At 47.3% G+C, this 16,072-nt stretch overlaps 1 protein-coding gene across 10 annotated transcripts in view; it reads right to left on the bottom strand.

Moving 5' to 3' along the window:
- Nucleotides 1-16,072, bottom strand: part of HERC1 (HECT and RLD domain containing E3 ubiquitin protein ligase family member 1) — a 234,589-nt gene that overhangs the window by 149,540 nt on the left and 68,977 nt on the right. For all 10 annotated transcript variants that reach the window (XM_050966953.1, XM_050966944.1, XM_050966945.1 and 7 more), the window contains exons 11-12: nt 14,542-14,676; nt 8,045-8,210 (exon numbers count right to left, since the gene is read on the bottom strand). In XM_050966953.1, coding sequence (XP_050822910.1) covers nt 8,045-8,210; nt 14,542-14,676 — 301 coding nt within the window. The remainder of the gene's footprint in view (nt 1-8,044; nt 8,211-14,541; nt 14,677-16,072) is intronic.

The following is a 16,072-nucleotide window of genomic DNA, read 5'->3' as shown; positions in this document are numbered from 1 at the left end:
GGGACACATGAATCTTTAGCGCATCTGGCACATAAATATATCGTGATGCCAGTTACAACACTACCATGAGAACGCCTGGTCTCACTTTCAGGTAACACTATAACCAGAAGTGGGCAGCATTATTTCCTGCAAATGTAAACAAACTTTGTTTGTCTGAGCGACTGACTGAACAAAAAGTTGGACTGAGTGGACTTGCATGTCTAAAATTTTACATAGTTTTATTTTTGAATGCAGGGTTTTTGTACATAATTCTACATTTGCAAGTTGAACATTCATGATAAAGAGATTGCACAACAGTACTTGTATAAAATGCACTGAAAAATACTATTTCTTTTGTTTTTTACAATGCAAATACCAGTAATCAAAAAGAAATATAAAGTGAACACTGTACACTTTGTAATTCAGTGTTTCTCAAACAAGGGTCACCGCTTGTGTAGGGAAAGCCCCTGGCGGGCTGGTCTGCGTTGTTTACCTGTCCTGTCTGCATGTCCAGCCGATCGCGGCTCTCATTGGCCATGGATCGCTGCTCCGGGCCAATGGGAGCTGCTGGAAGTGGCGGCCAGTAAGTCCCTCTGCCTGTGCTGCTTCCAGCAGCTCCCATTGACTCAGAGCAGCAATCCGCGGCCCGTGGGAGCCGCAATCTGCCAGACCTGCGGATGGGGCAGGTAAACAACCAGCCCTGGCCGCCAGGGGCTTTCCCTACACAAGCGGCGACCCCTGTTTGCGAAACTCTTTGTAACTGAAATCAATATATTTGAAAATGTAGAAAACATTCAAAAATATTTGAATAAATGATATTCTATTATTGTTTAATCGCAATTAGTATTTTTAATCTCAAGATTAGTCTAAAAAAATGTTATAGGTTGACAGCTTTAATTATAAGCTAAAAAATACAGTTATGCCATGGTTGGTAATCAGTCTCTCACCAGAAGCACATGATACTGCCCCTGCTCAACACTGGTTGCCTATTGATTTCCAGAAAGAATGTAGTAATAATACAATTATCTTTTTTAAAAGGGTTTTGACCTATAAAGCCCTAAGTAACTTGGACCTACTTACAAAGGACAGGAGAGAGAGCCTCTCTCCCCAGTGCCATACTGCCACTATTTGCAACCATCTGAGGTGCTCAATCTGAATCCTTTTGATTTTAGAGAGGATCGGAGATTCAGCACTCTGAAGGGCCCTCAGCTTTGGAACTTATTCCAACCTTTGAACCAGAAAAACCCAGATCTCCATTTTCAGGGCAAAGTGCAAGGTCTATCTATTTACTTGGGAATTTGGGGAGATGGTTATGATTTTATGAGGAATAAGACTTTTTTTTGTTAGGGGATGCTGGTGGGTTAGCTGTCAGTTGTAATTGGTTTTTTTTTTTTTAATGTTATCATATGCACCTGGAACAAGAAAGAGGCAGCTTTTGTATATTCTATTAGAATGTTACACCTATAAATAAATAAAATGAATGAAAATATGGCAGCTGAGATCAGCAGAGCCATGCAAGGTAACAGCACCTTAGCCTAATTATTAAGGGTGCCAGACAGGATGATTTCTCAATGAAGGACCTTCAGCTATGAAGTTTTCTTCCCCATCGAAGGACCACATCCTTAAATGAACTCTGTACAGGGGTCAACACAACCACAGCTCATTTCAGGACTAGGGTCTAACACTAAGATAACTATCTATTAAAAGTAGGGCTGTCAAGCGATTTAAAAAATTGTGATTAATCGCACTATTAAACAATAGAAAAGACGGTTACTCACCTTTGTAACTGTTGTTCTTCGAGATGTGTTGCTCATATCCATTCCAGTTAGGTGTGTGCGCGCCGCGTGCACGTTCGTCGGAAGGTTTTTACCCTAGCAACACTCGGTGGGTCGGCTGGGCGCCCCCTGGAGTGGCACCGCTATGGCGCCGGATATATACCCCTGACGACCCAGCCACCCTTCAGTTCCTTCTTGCCGGCTACTCCGACAGAGGGGAAGGAGGGTGGGTTTGGAATGGATATGAGCAACACATCTCGAAGAACAACAGTTACAAAGGTGAGTAACAGTCTTTTCTTCTTCGAGTGCTTGCTCATATCCATTCCAGTTAGGTGATTCCCAAGCCTTACGTAGGCGGTGGGGTCGGAGTGAAATGTGGCAGAATGAAAACTGCTGAGCCAGAGGCTACAGCATCTTTTGACTGTTGAACCAGAGCATAATGCAAAGCAAAGGTATGGACCAAGGACCATGGAGCTGCGCGACAGATCTCGTGGGTAGGTAGACAAGCCAGCAAGGCGGCAGATGAAGCCTGAGCCCTGGTAGAATGCACGGTGATGTGGCTTGGGGAAATATGAGCCAAATCATAACAAGTGCGGATGCACGCCATCACCCAAGATGAGATCCTCTGAGAGGAAACAGGTAGGCCTTTCCTTCGGTCTGCTACCGCGACAGAGAGTTGGGGCGTTTTACGAAATGGTTCTGTCCGCGCAATATAAATGCGAGCACTCTACAGACGTCCAGGGAGTGCAATTGTTGCGCCCATTGCGTTGAGTGTGGGTAACATGAAAAGCCGAAACCACCTTAGGGAGGAAAGCCGGGTGTGGTCGTAACTGCACCTTGTCTTTGTGAAACATAGTGTACGGCGGAACCACCGTAAGAGCCCTGAGCTCGGAGACTCGTTTGGCCAATGTAACGGCTACGAGGAAATCTGTCTTCCAAGACAGGTATAGCAGCGAGCAGGTCGCTAACGGCTCGAATGGGGGAGACATAAGTCTGGTTAAAACTAGGTTGAGGTCCCAGGTTGGGGCTTGGTGGCATGCTTGAGGGTGTAAGCGCTCCAAGCCCTTGAGGGACCTCAAACCCATAGTGTGAGAGAACACGGAATGACCACCTTAGCCTGGGTGGAAGGTAGAGATAGCTGCCAAGTGTACCCTCAGCGATGACACCGCTAGGTCCTGCTGTTGAAGGCCAGAGGTAGGCCAAATAGAGGGGATTGAGACCTCAGTAGGAGTAAGATCGAGCGTTTCGCACCTGTAGGAGAAACGCTACCACTCGGCCAGGTACATTGACCAGGTGGAAGGCTTCCTGCCACCCCGGTTTAGTCACGCAGCAGCCACACCGTGAGGTGAAGAGACTGCAGGTCCGGGTGACGAAGCCTGCCGTGCCCCTGAGTTATGAGGTCTGGGTGGAGTGGTAGGGTAATTGGGTTGGTTATTGACAGGTCGAGCAACGTGGTATATCAGTGCTGCCTGGACCACACTGGAGTGATCATCATGATGCGCGCTCTGCCCCTGTGGAGTTTGAGCAGGACCCAATGAACCAGCGGGAACAGTGGGAAGGCATAAAGGAGTTGGCCCTTCCACGGCATCAGGAATGCGTCCGAGATAGACCCCGAGGAGAGACCTTGGAAGGAGCAGAACATCTGGCATTTCCTGCTCTCGCGGTAAGCGAACAGGTCTATGTGGGGAAAAGTCTCCACTTCTGGAAAACAGAATGCATCACATTGGGGCAGAGTGACCACTCGTGAGACAGGAAAGACCTGCTGAGTCGAAGCGCCAAGGCGTTCCGGACGCCTGGGAGAAAGGACGCTACCAGATTCATCGAGTAGGCCATGCAAAAGTCCCGGAGATGGATGGCCTCCTGACAAAAGGGGGAGGACCATGTCCCTCCCTGGTTGTTTATGTAGCACATGGTCGTTGTGTTGGCTGTAAACACTGAGACACCATGGCCTCGCAGCTGCTGCTGGAACCTCTGGCACGCCAGGTGGACTGCTCTCATTTTTGGGCATTGACTTGGAATGCCAGCTCCCGAGAAGACCAAAGGCCTTAAGCTTGAAGATGACCGAGGTGAGCACCCGAGCCGAGAGATGACGCGTCCGTCGTCAGGGGCAGTGAGGGCTGGGGCGGATAGAACGGCATCCCTGCCCACACCAGGGAGGAAGTTAGCCACCATTCTAGGGAGCCTAGGGTGCTCGAGGGAACGGTGACTATCATGACCATTGGGTCCCTGTCTGGGCGGTACGCCAAGGTGAGCCAGACTTGGAGAGGACGGAGGCGGAGCTTGGCGTGTTTGGTTACAAACTTGCAGGCAGCCATGGACCCAGGAGACCGAGACAAGTGCGAGCCGAGGTCGTTGGGAAAGTCTGCAGACCTCGGATGATTGTTGCCATCGCCTGAAACCGCGGCTGTGGTAAGCAGGCTCCGGCTAGGTCGGAGACCAGGATAGCCCCTAGGAAGTCCAACCTCTGCGTGGGAACCAGAGTGAATTGCTCTATAGTAATCATCAGGCCTAGACGTGTGAATAGATCTGTGACGATGCCCACGTGCTGAGTGATTTGTGTCTTGGAGTCTCCTCGGATAAGCCAATCGTCCAGATATGGAAAAACGCATATCTGACATCGGCGAAGGTAGGCGGCGACTACGGCCGTACACTTGGACAATACCCGTGGGGCTGCAGAAAGGCCAAACAGTAGGACTGTAAACCAGAAGTACTGACGGTTTGCTAGAAAGCGGAGGTATCTTCTGTGCGGAGGGAAGATGGCAATGTGAAAGTACACATCCTTCATATCGAGGGCGGCATACTGGTCTCCAGGATCCAAGGATGGGATAATGGTGGATACCATGCGGAACTTCAACCTTATCATAAACTGGTTGAGTCCTCTCAGGTCTAGAAAGGTCTGAGACCTCCGTTCAAGTGAGGGACTAGGGCATAACGAGAGTAAAACCCCTTGTCCCTTTCGTCCATTGGCGTCTGCACCTCTTGTAAGAGGAATTGCTCGTGAGAGGGGTCCCTGAAGGGGGACAGGGTTGGAAGAAATTGGAGGTGGTACCCATGCTCCACCGTGCGCAGGACCCAGCGATCTGAAGTTAACTGGGGCCATGCCAGGAGAAAGGAGGAGTGGGATCCCGGCCTGTGACTGGTACACCGCCCTCGGGTGCACATTGGAAGGTTCGTCTTTGGTCCCAGTGGTGATTGCGAGGGACCTTGACCTTGGCCCTCTAGGGGTCCTGACGTTTGTCTGCGACCATCTCGGCCGTGCCGTCTGCCAAAGTCCTGTCTCTGGCTAGGCACAGAGTACGGCGGTGTGGCCGGGGACGGAAAGGCCTCCGTTTGGTCGCTGGCGTATGCACGCTGAGAGAGCGCATTAGGACCCTGTTGTCCTTCAGGCTTTGCAGCCTGGGGCTGTCTTTGCCGTGAAGAGGCCTTTATCATCAAATGGTAAGTCCTGAATGGCATACTGCAGCTCCGGCCGGAGGTTTGAAACCTGAAGCCATGAGATGCGCCTCATGGCAACACCCGAGGCCAGAGTCCTGGCTGCTGAGTCTGCTGCGTCCAACAAGGCCTGGAGGGACGCTCTGGGCACGTTTTTCCCTTCCTCTAAGAGGGCAGCAAACTTTTGGCGGGAGTTTTGAGGGAGAAACTCCATAAACTAAACTACCGCCACCCAGGTGTTATAATTGTAGCGGCTAAGCAAGGCTTGTTGCTTTGTCATCCAGAGCTGTAAGGCCTCTGCAGAGTACACCTGGCGGCCGAGTAGGTTCATTCGCCTAGCTTCCTTTGATTTCGGGGCTGGAGCCTGCTGGCCATGCCGTTCCCTCTCCTTAACGGACTGAACGACTAGTGAGCACAGAGGAGGACAGACAGACAAGAAGCCGTACCCCTTAGAGGGAACCATACCGGGTCCTCTACCTCCGGGGCCTCCTCCACCTGGAGGTCCATATGGCGTGGTACCCTCCTTAGGAGGTCCTGATGGGCTCTCAGGTTGTTGGTGGGCACATCAGAATCGCGGTCCTGAGCATAAGATCTGCCCGCGTGGGACGACACAGATGCGTGTCTGGATGGCCATGGAGGTGCTAAAAAAGCATGGGCAGAGTCTCTGACTCTATCGGACCTTGCCCAACTCGGCACCGGGGACCGGTACTGGGAGGCGTACCGGTACCTGGAACGAGATCCAGACCTGCAACCAGAGTGGTGCCGGGAGGTCGACCGAGATCTCGAGGCTCGAGGACGGGAGAAGCTACAGGAGTCATGGTACCTGTAGCGGTGCCGGGAGTTGGAACGGTGCCGATAGTAGCGGGTCGGCGAACGGGATACCGACCGGTGCGGCGAGTGCGACCGGTACCGAGGAGGAGAACAGCATCGGGACTGCAAGTGGTGTCGGGTGTGCCGATGGGACCTGGAGCGTCTGCGGGACCGTGATCATGAACAGTGCCGCTCTGCTGTGCCGACAGAGGATGGTCATATCAAGGGAGGCTTGCCAAGAGACTGTATTACCCACACCGGCGGTGCCAGGGTCAGGCAGCATCAACTGTCATGGCAATGAGATCCCTCGCTGTTGAGAATGTCTCTGGCGTGGAGGGAACAGTATGCTCAACCACAGTGCATACTGGGGAGCTGTCAGGCACCAGATTCAAGGGCCCTCGTGGGACCGGGATCGACGGTACCAACGTCGTCAGAGCCTCGGCAGGTGTCGGTGCCGGGCTATCCGACTTAGACGAGCTCTCTGGCTGCGGTGCAGTTGGCACGGAAGCAGCAGGAGCAGGGAACTCAACCACAGCACGCGCCGGGGAGCCATCAGGCACTGGATTCGACGGCCCTCGTGGGACTGGGATCGACGGTGCCGACGTTGTCGGTGCCTTGGCAGGTGTCGGTGCCAAGCGATCCGACTTAGACGAGCTCTCTGGCTGCGGTGCAGTTGGCACGGAAGCAGCAGGAGCAGTAAGCTCAACCACAGGGCGTGCCGGGGAGCTGTCAGGCACTGGATGAGACGGCCCCATGGGGCTGGAATCGACGGTGCCGACGTCATCGGTGCCTCTTCAGGTGTCGGTGCCGGGCGATCCGACTTAGACGAGCTCTCTGGCTGCGGTGCAGGTGGCACGGAAGCAGCAGGAGCAGGGAGCTCAACCACGGCGCGTGCCGGGCAGCCGTCAGGCACCAGCAGGAGTCGTAGGCTTTCCCGACCTCGGAGAGAGGGAGTGGTGCCGAGTCAACCTCAGTGCCGGTGACGGCCGGTGCTGAAAGGCCTTGGCAGTACTGGTGGGGTCCGGTGCCGAGGAGGAGCTTCTACCTACCGCTTGATCATCGCTCGGTGCCAAAGGCAGAGGGGTAAGTGAAAGTCCCGCTCCATTTTTTTCTCGGCTTAAAAGCCTTGCAAATGGTGCACTTAGCTGTCAAGTGTGATTCCCCGAGGCACTTCAAACAGGAGTCGTGCGGATCTCCCGTTGGCATCGGCTTCTGGCAGGCCGAGCCCGTTTTAAAACCCGGTGAGCCGGGCATGGGCTCCGGCACCAGGTGCAGGGAAGGGGCTACTTCCCGAACCCCGCTATTACTAAACTAACTATGTTAGTAAAGAAACAACGAATAACTATATAAATATATATATAAAAGGATTATAACTACATAACTATATACACGAGAACTATGAGTAGCTAGGGAAGTGGAGGTCAGCTAAGCCGCACTCCACTGTTCCAATGACCGACACGGACGGTAAGAAGGAACTGAAGGGTGGCTGGGTCGACAGGGGTATATATCCGGCGCCATAGCAGCGCCACTCCAGGGGGCGCCCAGCCGACCCACCGAGTGTTGCTAGGGTAAAAATCTTCCGACGAACGTGCACGCGGCGCGCGCACACCTAACTGGAATGGATATGAGCAAGCACTCGAAGAATACTTTTTATTTTAAATATTTTTGGATGTTTACAACATTTTCAAATATTAATTTCAATTACAACACAGAATACAAAGAGTACAGTGCTCACTTTGTATTTTTATGACAAATATTTGCACTGTAAAAAAATAATTTTCATTTCCTCATACAAGTACTGTAGTGCAATCTCTTTATCATGAAAGTTGAACTCACAAATGTAAATTATGTACAGAAAAAACTGCATTATTCACCATCAATAACTTATCAAACTGGCTCAATTTACAGCTCAATTTACAACTCAAAACTGGATTTTTATCAGTATTTCGAATATTGCTAGTACTATGGTGCCATTTTTACAGAATATCTTTTCTGATCATAACCATACATTAAAGAGAATTGGACGTAAATTAAATAAAATTACTTACTTCCTGTATTTCATCTGGGACAGAGGAGTCCATCAACCTAAACAGCAAATTCCGAAGTGGGCCTGCCTGCCTTCCAAGAATGCTAGTAGCTACTCCGCCAGCTAACGCAAGAGCAAGATGATTAGAAAGCAACTTTAGGCACAACTTCAGGAAATTGTGATGTTCTCTGCAAAACAAAATGTTGTGGTTATCTTGCGTGTAAATCAACTTTGACAATACCAAGTTTAGGTCCCATGGGGAAACAGGATCTTATACATGAGGATATAATCTTTCCAGGCCTCTCAAAAATCTTACTGACATTCTATTATAAAAGACAGATTGGTTATCCACCTGAGGGTGGGAGGCCAAGATAGCTACTAGGCGGACCTTTATTGAGCTAATGGCCAAACCTTCCTGTTTTAGGCACAAAAGATAGACCAAGATAACCTGGATTGAAGAATGCATCAGCAAAACTGCAGAACCAAAACAACTAGAGAAACATTTCCACTTAGAGAGGCCAGTAGTCTTAGTAGATAGTATTCTACTATTCAACAGCACAGCTTGAACCTCTTTTGAACACAACTGATCCCTAGAATCTAACTATGGAGCATCCATGCTGCTAGTTTGGATGGCGCAAGCGACTAGAGTTTTGAGAAATTAGATCCAGGTCCAATGGAAGTGGTAACAGCTTCCACTAAAAGGGACAGGAGGTTGCTCGACCAGGGTAACAGGAAAGCATCTATCAGGGAACCCAGACTGATCCTGTAGGGAACAAAACTGCTCGCATTTCCTGTTGTATCTCATTGCAAACTGGTCTACCTGGGGAGCCCCCTAGAGCTGGAAAATGAACCTGGCTATATCTGGAAGAAGGGACCACTCGTGACTCGTAAATGACCTGCTTAGATAATCTGCCAATATATTCTGCACTCTGAGAAGGTAACAGACTTTTGAGATCAATCATGCTGGCAATGCAAAAGTCTCATACACAAACTGCAACTTGGCAGAACAGGTATGAGCGGGTCCCTTCTTTTCTGTAGAAACAGAACATTGTTGCTGCGTTATCTGTGAGAGTGAGCAGGCATCTTCCCTTGATAGAGGTAGAAAACCTGACATGCCAGCAAGATAGCTGCCACCCCCCTGACATTTATGTGAAGAGTCAGGTCCTTTCTGAACCATAACTCCTGTGAGTGAAGGAAACACAGACAAGCCCCTCAACCTACAGCAGACACGTCCATCCATGGATGACGAGAGACAAATGGAACTCCTATGCAGATGTTAGCAAGGTTCATCCACCAATCCACAGAGTCTAAAATGTGAGGGGGCCCCTTGACCACAGTGTTCAGATGATGACAGTACAGCAAAAATACCGAGGGCAGCCAACCTTGTAGAGTCCTCAGATGCAATCTGGCATACCAGACTATATATGTGCAAGAGGCTGTTTGTCCCAGACACCTCATACAATTCCATACAGTTGTGATTGGGTAAGTCTTGAGATCTAAAATGATGGATTGAGTTGTCTGAATCCATGTCTCTGGAAGGAACAAAATGGTTACCTACCTTTCTACCTTCCTATTGTTCTTTGAGATATGCTGAACAAGTCCATTCCACTGTAGGTCTGTGCATGCCTCATTCACAGCTGTCAAATATTTTTCCGTTAGCAGTTCCCATCAGGGCAGCGCGAGGGCCATCTGGTGCCTTGTGCCACTACACGCATGAATAAAGGGGCACGCTGCCCCCAACCTTCCTCAGTTCCTTCATACCAGAAAGACTCTGATAAAGAGGGGAAGGCAGGCAGGTAGGTTGTGGAATGAACATGCGCAACATCTTGAACAGTTATAGAAAACCAGTTTTGCTTCTTCAAGTAACTGCATATGTCCATTCTACTGCAGGTGACTCACAAGCAGTTCAAACTGGTGGTGGGCTCAGTCTACTTAAACAAGGATTAAAGAACAACTCGTACAAACCTGGCATCCTCTCTAGATTGATGAGATATGGCACAGTGAGAGGCAAATGTATGGAGCAAAGACAAGATAGCTGCCTTACAAATATCCAGAATAGGAATCCTAACCTGCAACCTGGTTGAGTGAGCCATCACGCTACTCAGAGGTGTGACGTCAGCCAATTGGTAAGATAAACGAATGTAGCCAGAGATCCAGGCGGAGATCCTCGAAGTTGAGACTGATTGGGCCTTTACTCTATCTGAGATGGTGAAGAGTTGAGCCGAAGCCCTGAACGACCTAATCCAGTTTTGGTAAAAGGTCAAAGCTCTTCTAACATCAAGAATATGAAGCATTTCTTTTCCTTTATAGGAATGAGACTTTGGAAAGAATGTTGGTTAAATAAATCTCTTGATTTAAATTCAATCTGGAGACCACTTTAGACAGGAATTTAGGGTGAAGCCAACATAGAGCTTTGTCCCTAAAGGAAGTTGTATAGGAAGGCTTGGATACCAAACCTCATGGCCAAGGTTAGGGCAACGTGGAAAGCTACTTTCACTGACGTGTAACAAGAACAAGTTGCTAGCAGCTCAAAGGGGTGGGAGACATCAACTTTGCTAGTACTAAAAACTTAAGCTCAACTGTGAAATATGATAACAAACCTATGGGTATAATATGAACAAATCCTTCAGAAACATGATGGACACGGGGTTTGACAAAAATTGATCCGTTATCCACAGGTAAATGGAAAGCCGATACCACTCCCAGATGGACTCTAATCAAACTAAGAGCCAATCCTTTAAAGATAGTCCCAGACATGGCTAATCAGAGCTTGAGCTGCTGAAATGCCTCTCTGTAGGGACCAGATATAAAATCTCTTCCATTTGGCAAAGTAAGAAGACTTAATGAAGGCTTTCTGCTATTCAGTAGGACTTCCTGTATCCCCCTTTTCCAAAGTTGTCAGCCACAAAGAATCAACACAATCAGATAGAGAGCTTGAAGTGTGAGATGAAGAAAGAGATCATTGTGCTGGGAAATAAAATACACCTCTCTCAGTAACAACAGTTGAGATCTGACTGATAGCGCTAATAGGGTTGAAAACCAATGTTGACTGGGCTATGCTGGGGCTATTAGAACAAAGGGAGCAGAATCTTGCTTAACTTTGGATAAGACTTTGGGGAGGAGCGGAACTGGAGGGAAGGCACAGCAGTCCTCTCAATCAGGCTAGGGGGAAAGCATCTGTCAGTGAATCAGGGCTGACGCCCCGCTCAAGAACAAAAAAAAAAAAAAAAGACATTTTTTCTTTTATTCTGTTGCAAATACATCCACTTTGGGAGTTCCCCACTGCTGGAAATGTCCAGTCAGAGAGATGACTTATGGTGGCCTGTGAATAACCTGTTCAGGTGGTCTGCCAGAGTGTTTTGAACTCCTGGAAGGTAAGGTACTTTCAGGTTGATGGAACTGATATGCAAAACTTCCATAGGAGGATTGCGTCCCAGCATAATTTTGTGGATCAGGCCCCTCCTTGTTTGTTTACACAAAACATAGTTGCTGTGTTGTCCATGAGCACCAATAAGCTCCATCCCCTGATGTGTGGAAGGAATGCCATGCAAGCTAGGCGGATAGCACTGAGCTCCCTAACATTTATATGGAGTCAGATCCCACGGAGACCAACACTCCTGACTCTGAAGGCAACCTAAGTGAGCTCTCCAACCTAGATTCAAAGTGTCTGTTACTAGGGTGAGAGTTTCTTGTGGAGGGGCAAAGGGAACTCTCTCACAAACATCAGCAGAATTTATCCACCAGTACAGGGAGGATAAGACCTGTAGGGGTACTTGAACCACCATGCCTGCATGATGACAGGCTGGTGAATACACTGAAGCTATCTAACCCTGTAAACGTCTGAGGTGCAGTCTGACATGCTGTATCTTGTAAGTCCATGCTGCCATGTGACCTAGAAGTTTGAGGCAGTTCCAAACTTTGATGATAGGATGCACCTTTAGACCTAGAGCAACAAGACACATAGCTTGGAACCTCCACTATGGTAGGAAAGCCCTGGCTTTTGTAGAGTCCAGGACTGCCACAATGGATTCTTTTCTTTGTTCAATGGCATTGATTAGTAGCCCCAGTACATCAAAAGTAAATTGAATACTGGCTATGCTAGAAAGCACCTGAGATCTGGACCAGGCTCTTACTTGCCAGTCATCCAGGTAAGGAAATACATGGACTCCTAGCAGTCAGGGTGATGGTGATGGCAGAAGCCATGGTCCTAGGTGTGTCTCAGCTGCATCCAAATTGGCCTGGAGTGAAGTTCTTCCCATCAACTTCCCTTTATCTACCAGCGAAAGGAACTTCTGCTTAATCTCCTCAGGCAACTTGTTTTTAAGTTTTTAGAACATCACAGATCTTAGTCATATCACCCTAATAAAGACTGTTGGCTGGTGATTCTAAGCTATAACTCTGCCATAGAATAAATTTTTCTCAACAAGTCCAGCTTTTTTGCATCCCTTGACTTAGGGGTAGATGCCTGACTCCCCTAGCACTCCCTCTCGTTGGCAGCCGAGACAACCAGTCACCCTGGAGGGGCGTGGGAATAAAAATGCTCAAAACTCTGGGTGGGCACAATATCTACACTCCGCTAGCTCTGCTGCGGGAGGGAGGAGAGTTTGCCAGAGAGCCTTGTTAGGTTCTAAAATTGCTTCATTAATTGGCAGAGCCACCTGAGATGGAGGCATCGACAAGGCAGTGAGAAGATTCCCTAACTGCCTCCACCTAAATATCTATGGCCAAAGGCCCCTTTTTTTAAGAGCTCCTGGTGAGCCTCACAGTCATCAGGAAGAAGCAAAAACACCCCCAAGGAAACTGCTTCATCTGGAGAGTAGGACGAAGCTAGCACAGGTTGAGGCTGTGCCTCCTTTGTTAGCTGTCCTGACAGATGTTCCATAACACCTTCTTCCTGCTCAGTACAGACCCAGTACCAGGATCAGGAGGGGATCAATGAGTTGATTTCCCACGTCTACCCGAAGAAACTGAATGTGACTGACACAGGGAGGATTCGGAAGGGGAAGGAAACCCCAGCCCACAAATTCCAGAAAGACCAGTGAAAGGGCGCTGGACCCCAATGTCTGACAGGCCACATGTCCATATCAGCACCAGTCTCAGAGTCTTGCAAGTACCCCAGGTGGTAAGGTCTAGGAGAAGAGTGGCAAGACACACTTTGCACCTGGAAAACATAAGAGCCAACCACCAAGTCAGAAGAGTTACTTTCTCCTGACCAATCCAGTCAGCACTGGGAACTGGTGCCAGAAGTCTGGGGAAAAGTGAAGACAAGACATTATTGCTGGCTTACATCTCTACAGTACCAAAGAATAAGAGCTCCAGAATGCAGGAGACTGACTTGATGCTGGGCACTACATTGAGGAAGCTGAAGTCAAGCAGTTTACCGCTACAGAAGGAGTAATCTCTTGCACTGGGGAGACCGGCAGCAATAAGCTCAGCAACCTTTTTGCAGCTTGAGGGTGCAGATGGTACTGGGACAGTCTCTGACTAGTGCACAAGATATGTAGATAATGCCAGAGCTGATGAAGATACTGCTTTGGACCCTAGACTTGATGGTGCCTAGCCCAGCACCACAATCAACAGTGCCGACCCAGCTGATGGATGAGTTGAGGAGTGCTTTGATTTTAACTATACTCTATTCAACACTTTGTTCCCTTTCTTGGAAGACTGAGGGACCAGAGATCTGCCTCTCCCAGCAGTGTCCTTGGAAGCCTTCTACTCTTTCCTCGGCACTAGTGATGGAGAGCAGTGCCGGGACTCAGTCAGCATCAGAGGTGCACGTCTCACAGATGCTGAAGTTCTCAGTACCATCTCTGACTGAGAAGGCACTGAAGGTGGCCTCAGAGCAGACTCCATCAAAAAACTTCAGCCTAGCTTCTCCATCTTTCTTAAGATTCAAGTCCTTGCAAATCTGGCACTGATCCCTAATATAAGACTCATCCTAGTACTTCAAACTAGAGTACAAGTTGCTACAGGCATGGACTTACAGCACTACAGACAGGCCTTGAATCCCAATGCATTCCTTGGTACCGATAATGGAAACCCAAACTTGACAAACAGAATAAATTAACTCAACAAATACTAACTAACCTTGATAACTATACAAATATGTAATTACATGCAAGAAAAAACAGCTGAGAGCACTTGTTAAAGCAAGGCCAATAGATTAAAACAACTATCACAGGCAGTAAGAAGGAACTGAAGGGAGGCAGGGTGGCTCCTCCCTGTATACTTGTATGCAGTGGCTTGCTACTGGAAAAGGCAGATGGGTATCACTGAGGGGAAAAATTTTTGACAACAGTCCTTGTGATGTATGCATACCAAGAGCGGAATGCACATGTGCAATCACTCAAAGAAGAGTAGTTTGATTTTGGCATTGAAAAAAATTGTATTGCAAATCAAAATATACCTGAAATGCAAAGGCTGTTTAATCCAGGAAACCCAAATCTTTACTATTAAAAACCAAACCATACACCACTATTCAAACAAACAAAACTAAACATGCATATCCTGTATAGATACCTTGATGAAGGGAAAGGAAGAGGGGGAATCTCGCTGTTAATTTTATCACAGTACCGCTCAAGAAAGGACCGGAGATGGGAGAAGGTACTTTCTTCAAGGTCTACACAATAAGGTCTGTGCCATGCAACAACTTGTCTGGAATCAAACATAAGAAATGCATGAAGTACACTGAAATAAATGCACATGTAAAACATGCAACCATCTGTATAATAAATTAACAAATACAGTAAGTTAATATAGTTGTCATGACAAGGACACTGTTATCATTGCATTCCTTGGCAGCAGAGACACTTGCTGGGATTGTCTGGGTTTCTCTCACTTAATTCTCTGCCATTGCAGGGACTTCAGACATTGATGCACCTCATCCCCTCCTATTCTCTGCCTCTGCCACATTACAGTTTAGTCTCCTGTGGGATGTAATACTTCAGTCAAAGTTTGGTTGTTGGTTTCAGTGTGTGGATTCTGAATAGTGTTGGTGGCCTGTGATATACAGGAGGTTAGACTAGATGACATGGTGGTTCCTTCTGGCCTAAAACTCTATGACTCTAAGGTTTTTGCTCACAGATAAACCTAACAAAATAGTTTTAACCTGATTGGAGCAGAAAATCTTCCTGATGCTTGTAGCTAGTTTCTCTCTTTTCTGTAAATGTCTCTCTGAATCAAACACTGAGCAACTAAAACAAAAGATGTGCTTTTATGGGTACCTTAAATATAGGGACATGGGATTTTTGCAGCTGATTCTTAGGGAGCTATAAAACATTCTCAAAGCTAGTTTGGCATCATGAAAGTTACTAATTCACTCCAGAAATTTTGACATAATACTGGCACAGTTTGAAAGGATGCAGTCATTTGTTGTTATTTGAAATTAACTAATTTTTGAAAATTCCATTTTCTATTATAGCTCCCTTTTAAAAGAGAACATTTTGAAAAAAAATTCTGAAATCCTTAAAAAAATTAAGAGTTCCTCTGCTTCTATATTGCTTTTTATCAGGGTCTTCTCCATTAAAGTGCTTCAGCTTCAAGCATGGACAAGGGCTAACAAACAATTTTAAAACTCATTTAGGTCAACCAGAGAAAACACCTACATGGACACACTTATTTTGATCTTAGAATGGCTTATTTCAGTTAACTTAAACCAATTCCCAATTATGTTAAACTAAAAAAAGCCTCTCAAACTGAAGGGTGTCTATCCATGGGGTTTGTTTATACAAGACCTTAGACAATTTTTTCCTCGCTAACAGATTATACAGGGAAACAGTGTAACTGACACAAAGTGCTGTCATAGCCACAAAATAAACAAAAACTTGAAAAACAATTATTTTTCAACTTTTCAGTTTTAGTAACCTTAAATGTTCTTTGTCCAATGGTAGGTACAAAGCCTTCAGAGAAATATTTTTGAACTGACAATATCCCTATCTGTTACAACTGTAACCCATAAACCACAATGATTAAAAAAAACAAAACAGAAAATCTTTAAAGCATTATAAACAGAACTGTTACAATACTGCAATGTACAATCCTGTTAACAAGC

The sequence above is a fragment of the Gopherus flavomarginatus genome, chromosome 9 (assembly GCF_025201925.1).
Source record: "Gopherus flavomarginatus isolate rGopFla2 chromosome 9, rGopFla2.mat.asm, whole genome shotgun sequence".
Classification (NCBI taxonomy): domain Eukaryota; kingdom Metazoa; phylum Chordata; order Testudines; family Testudinidae; genus Gopherus; species Gopherus flavomarginatus.
The sequence above is the reverse complement of the archived record's forward strand: the minus strand, read 5'-3'. Positions and strand labels throughout refer to the sequence as shown.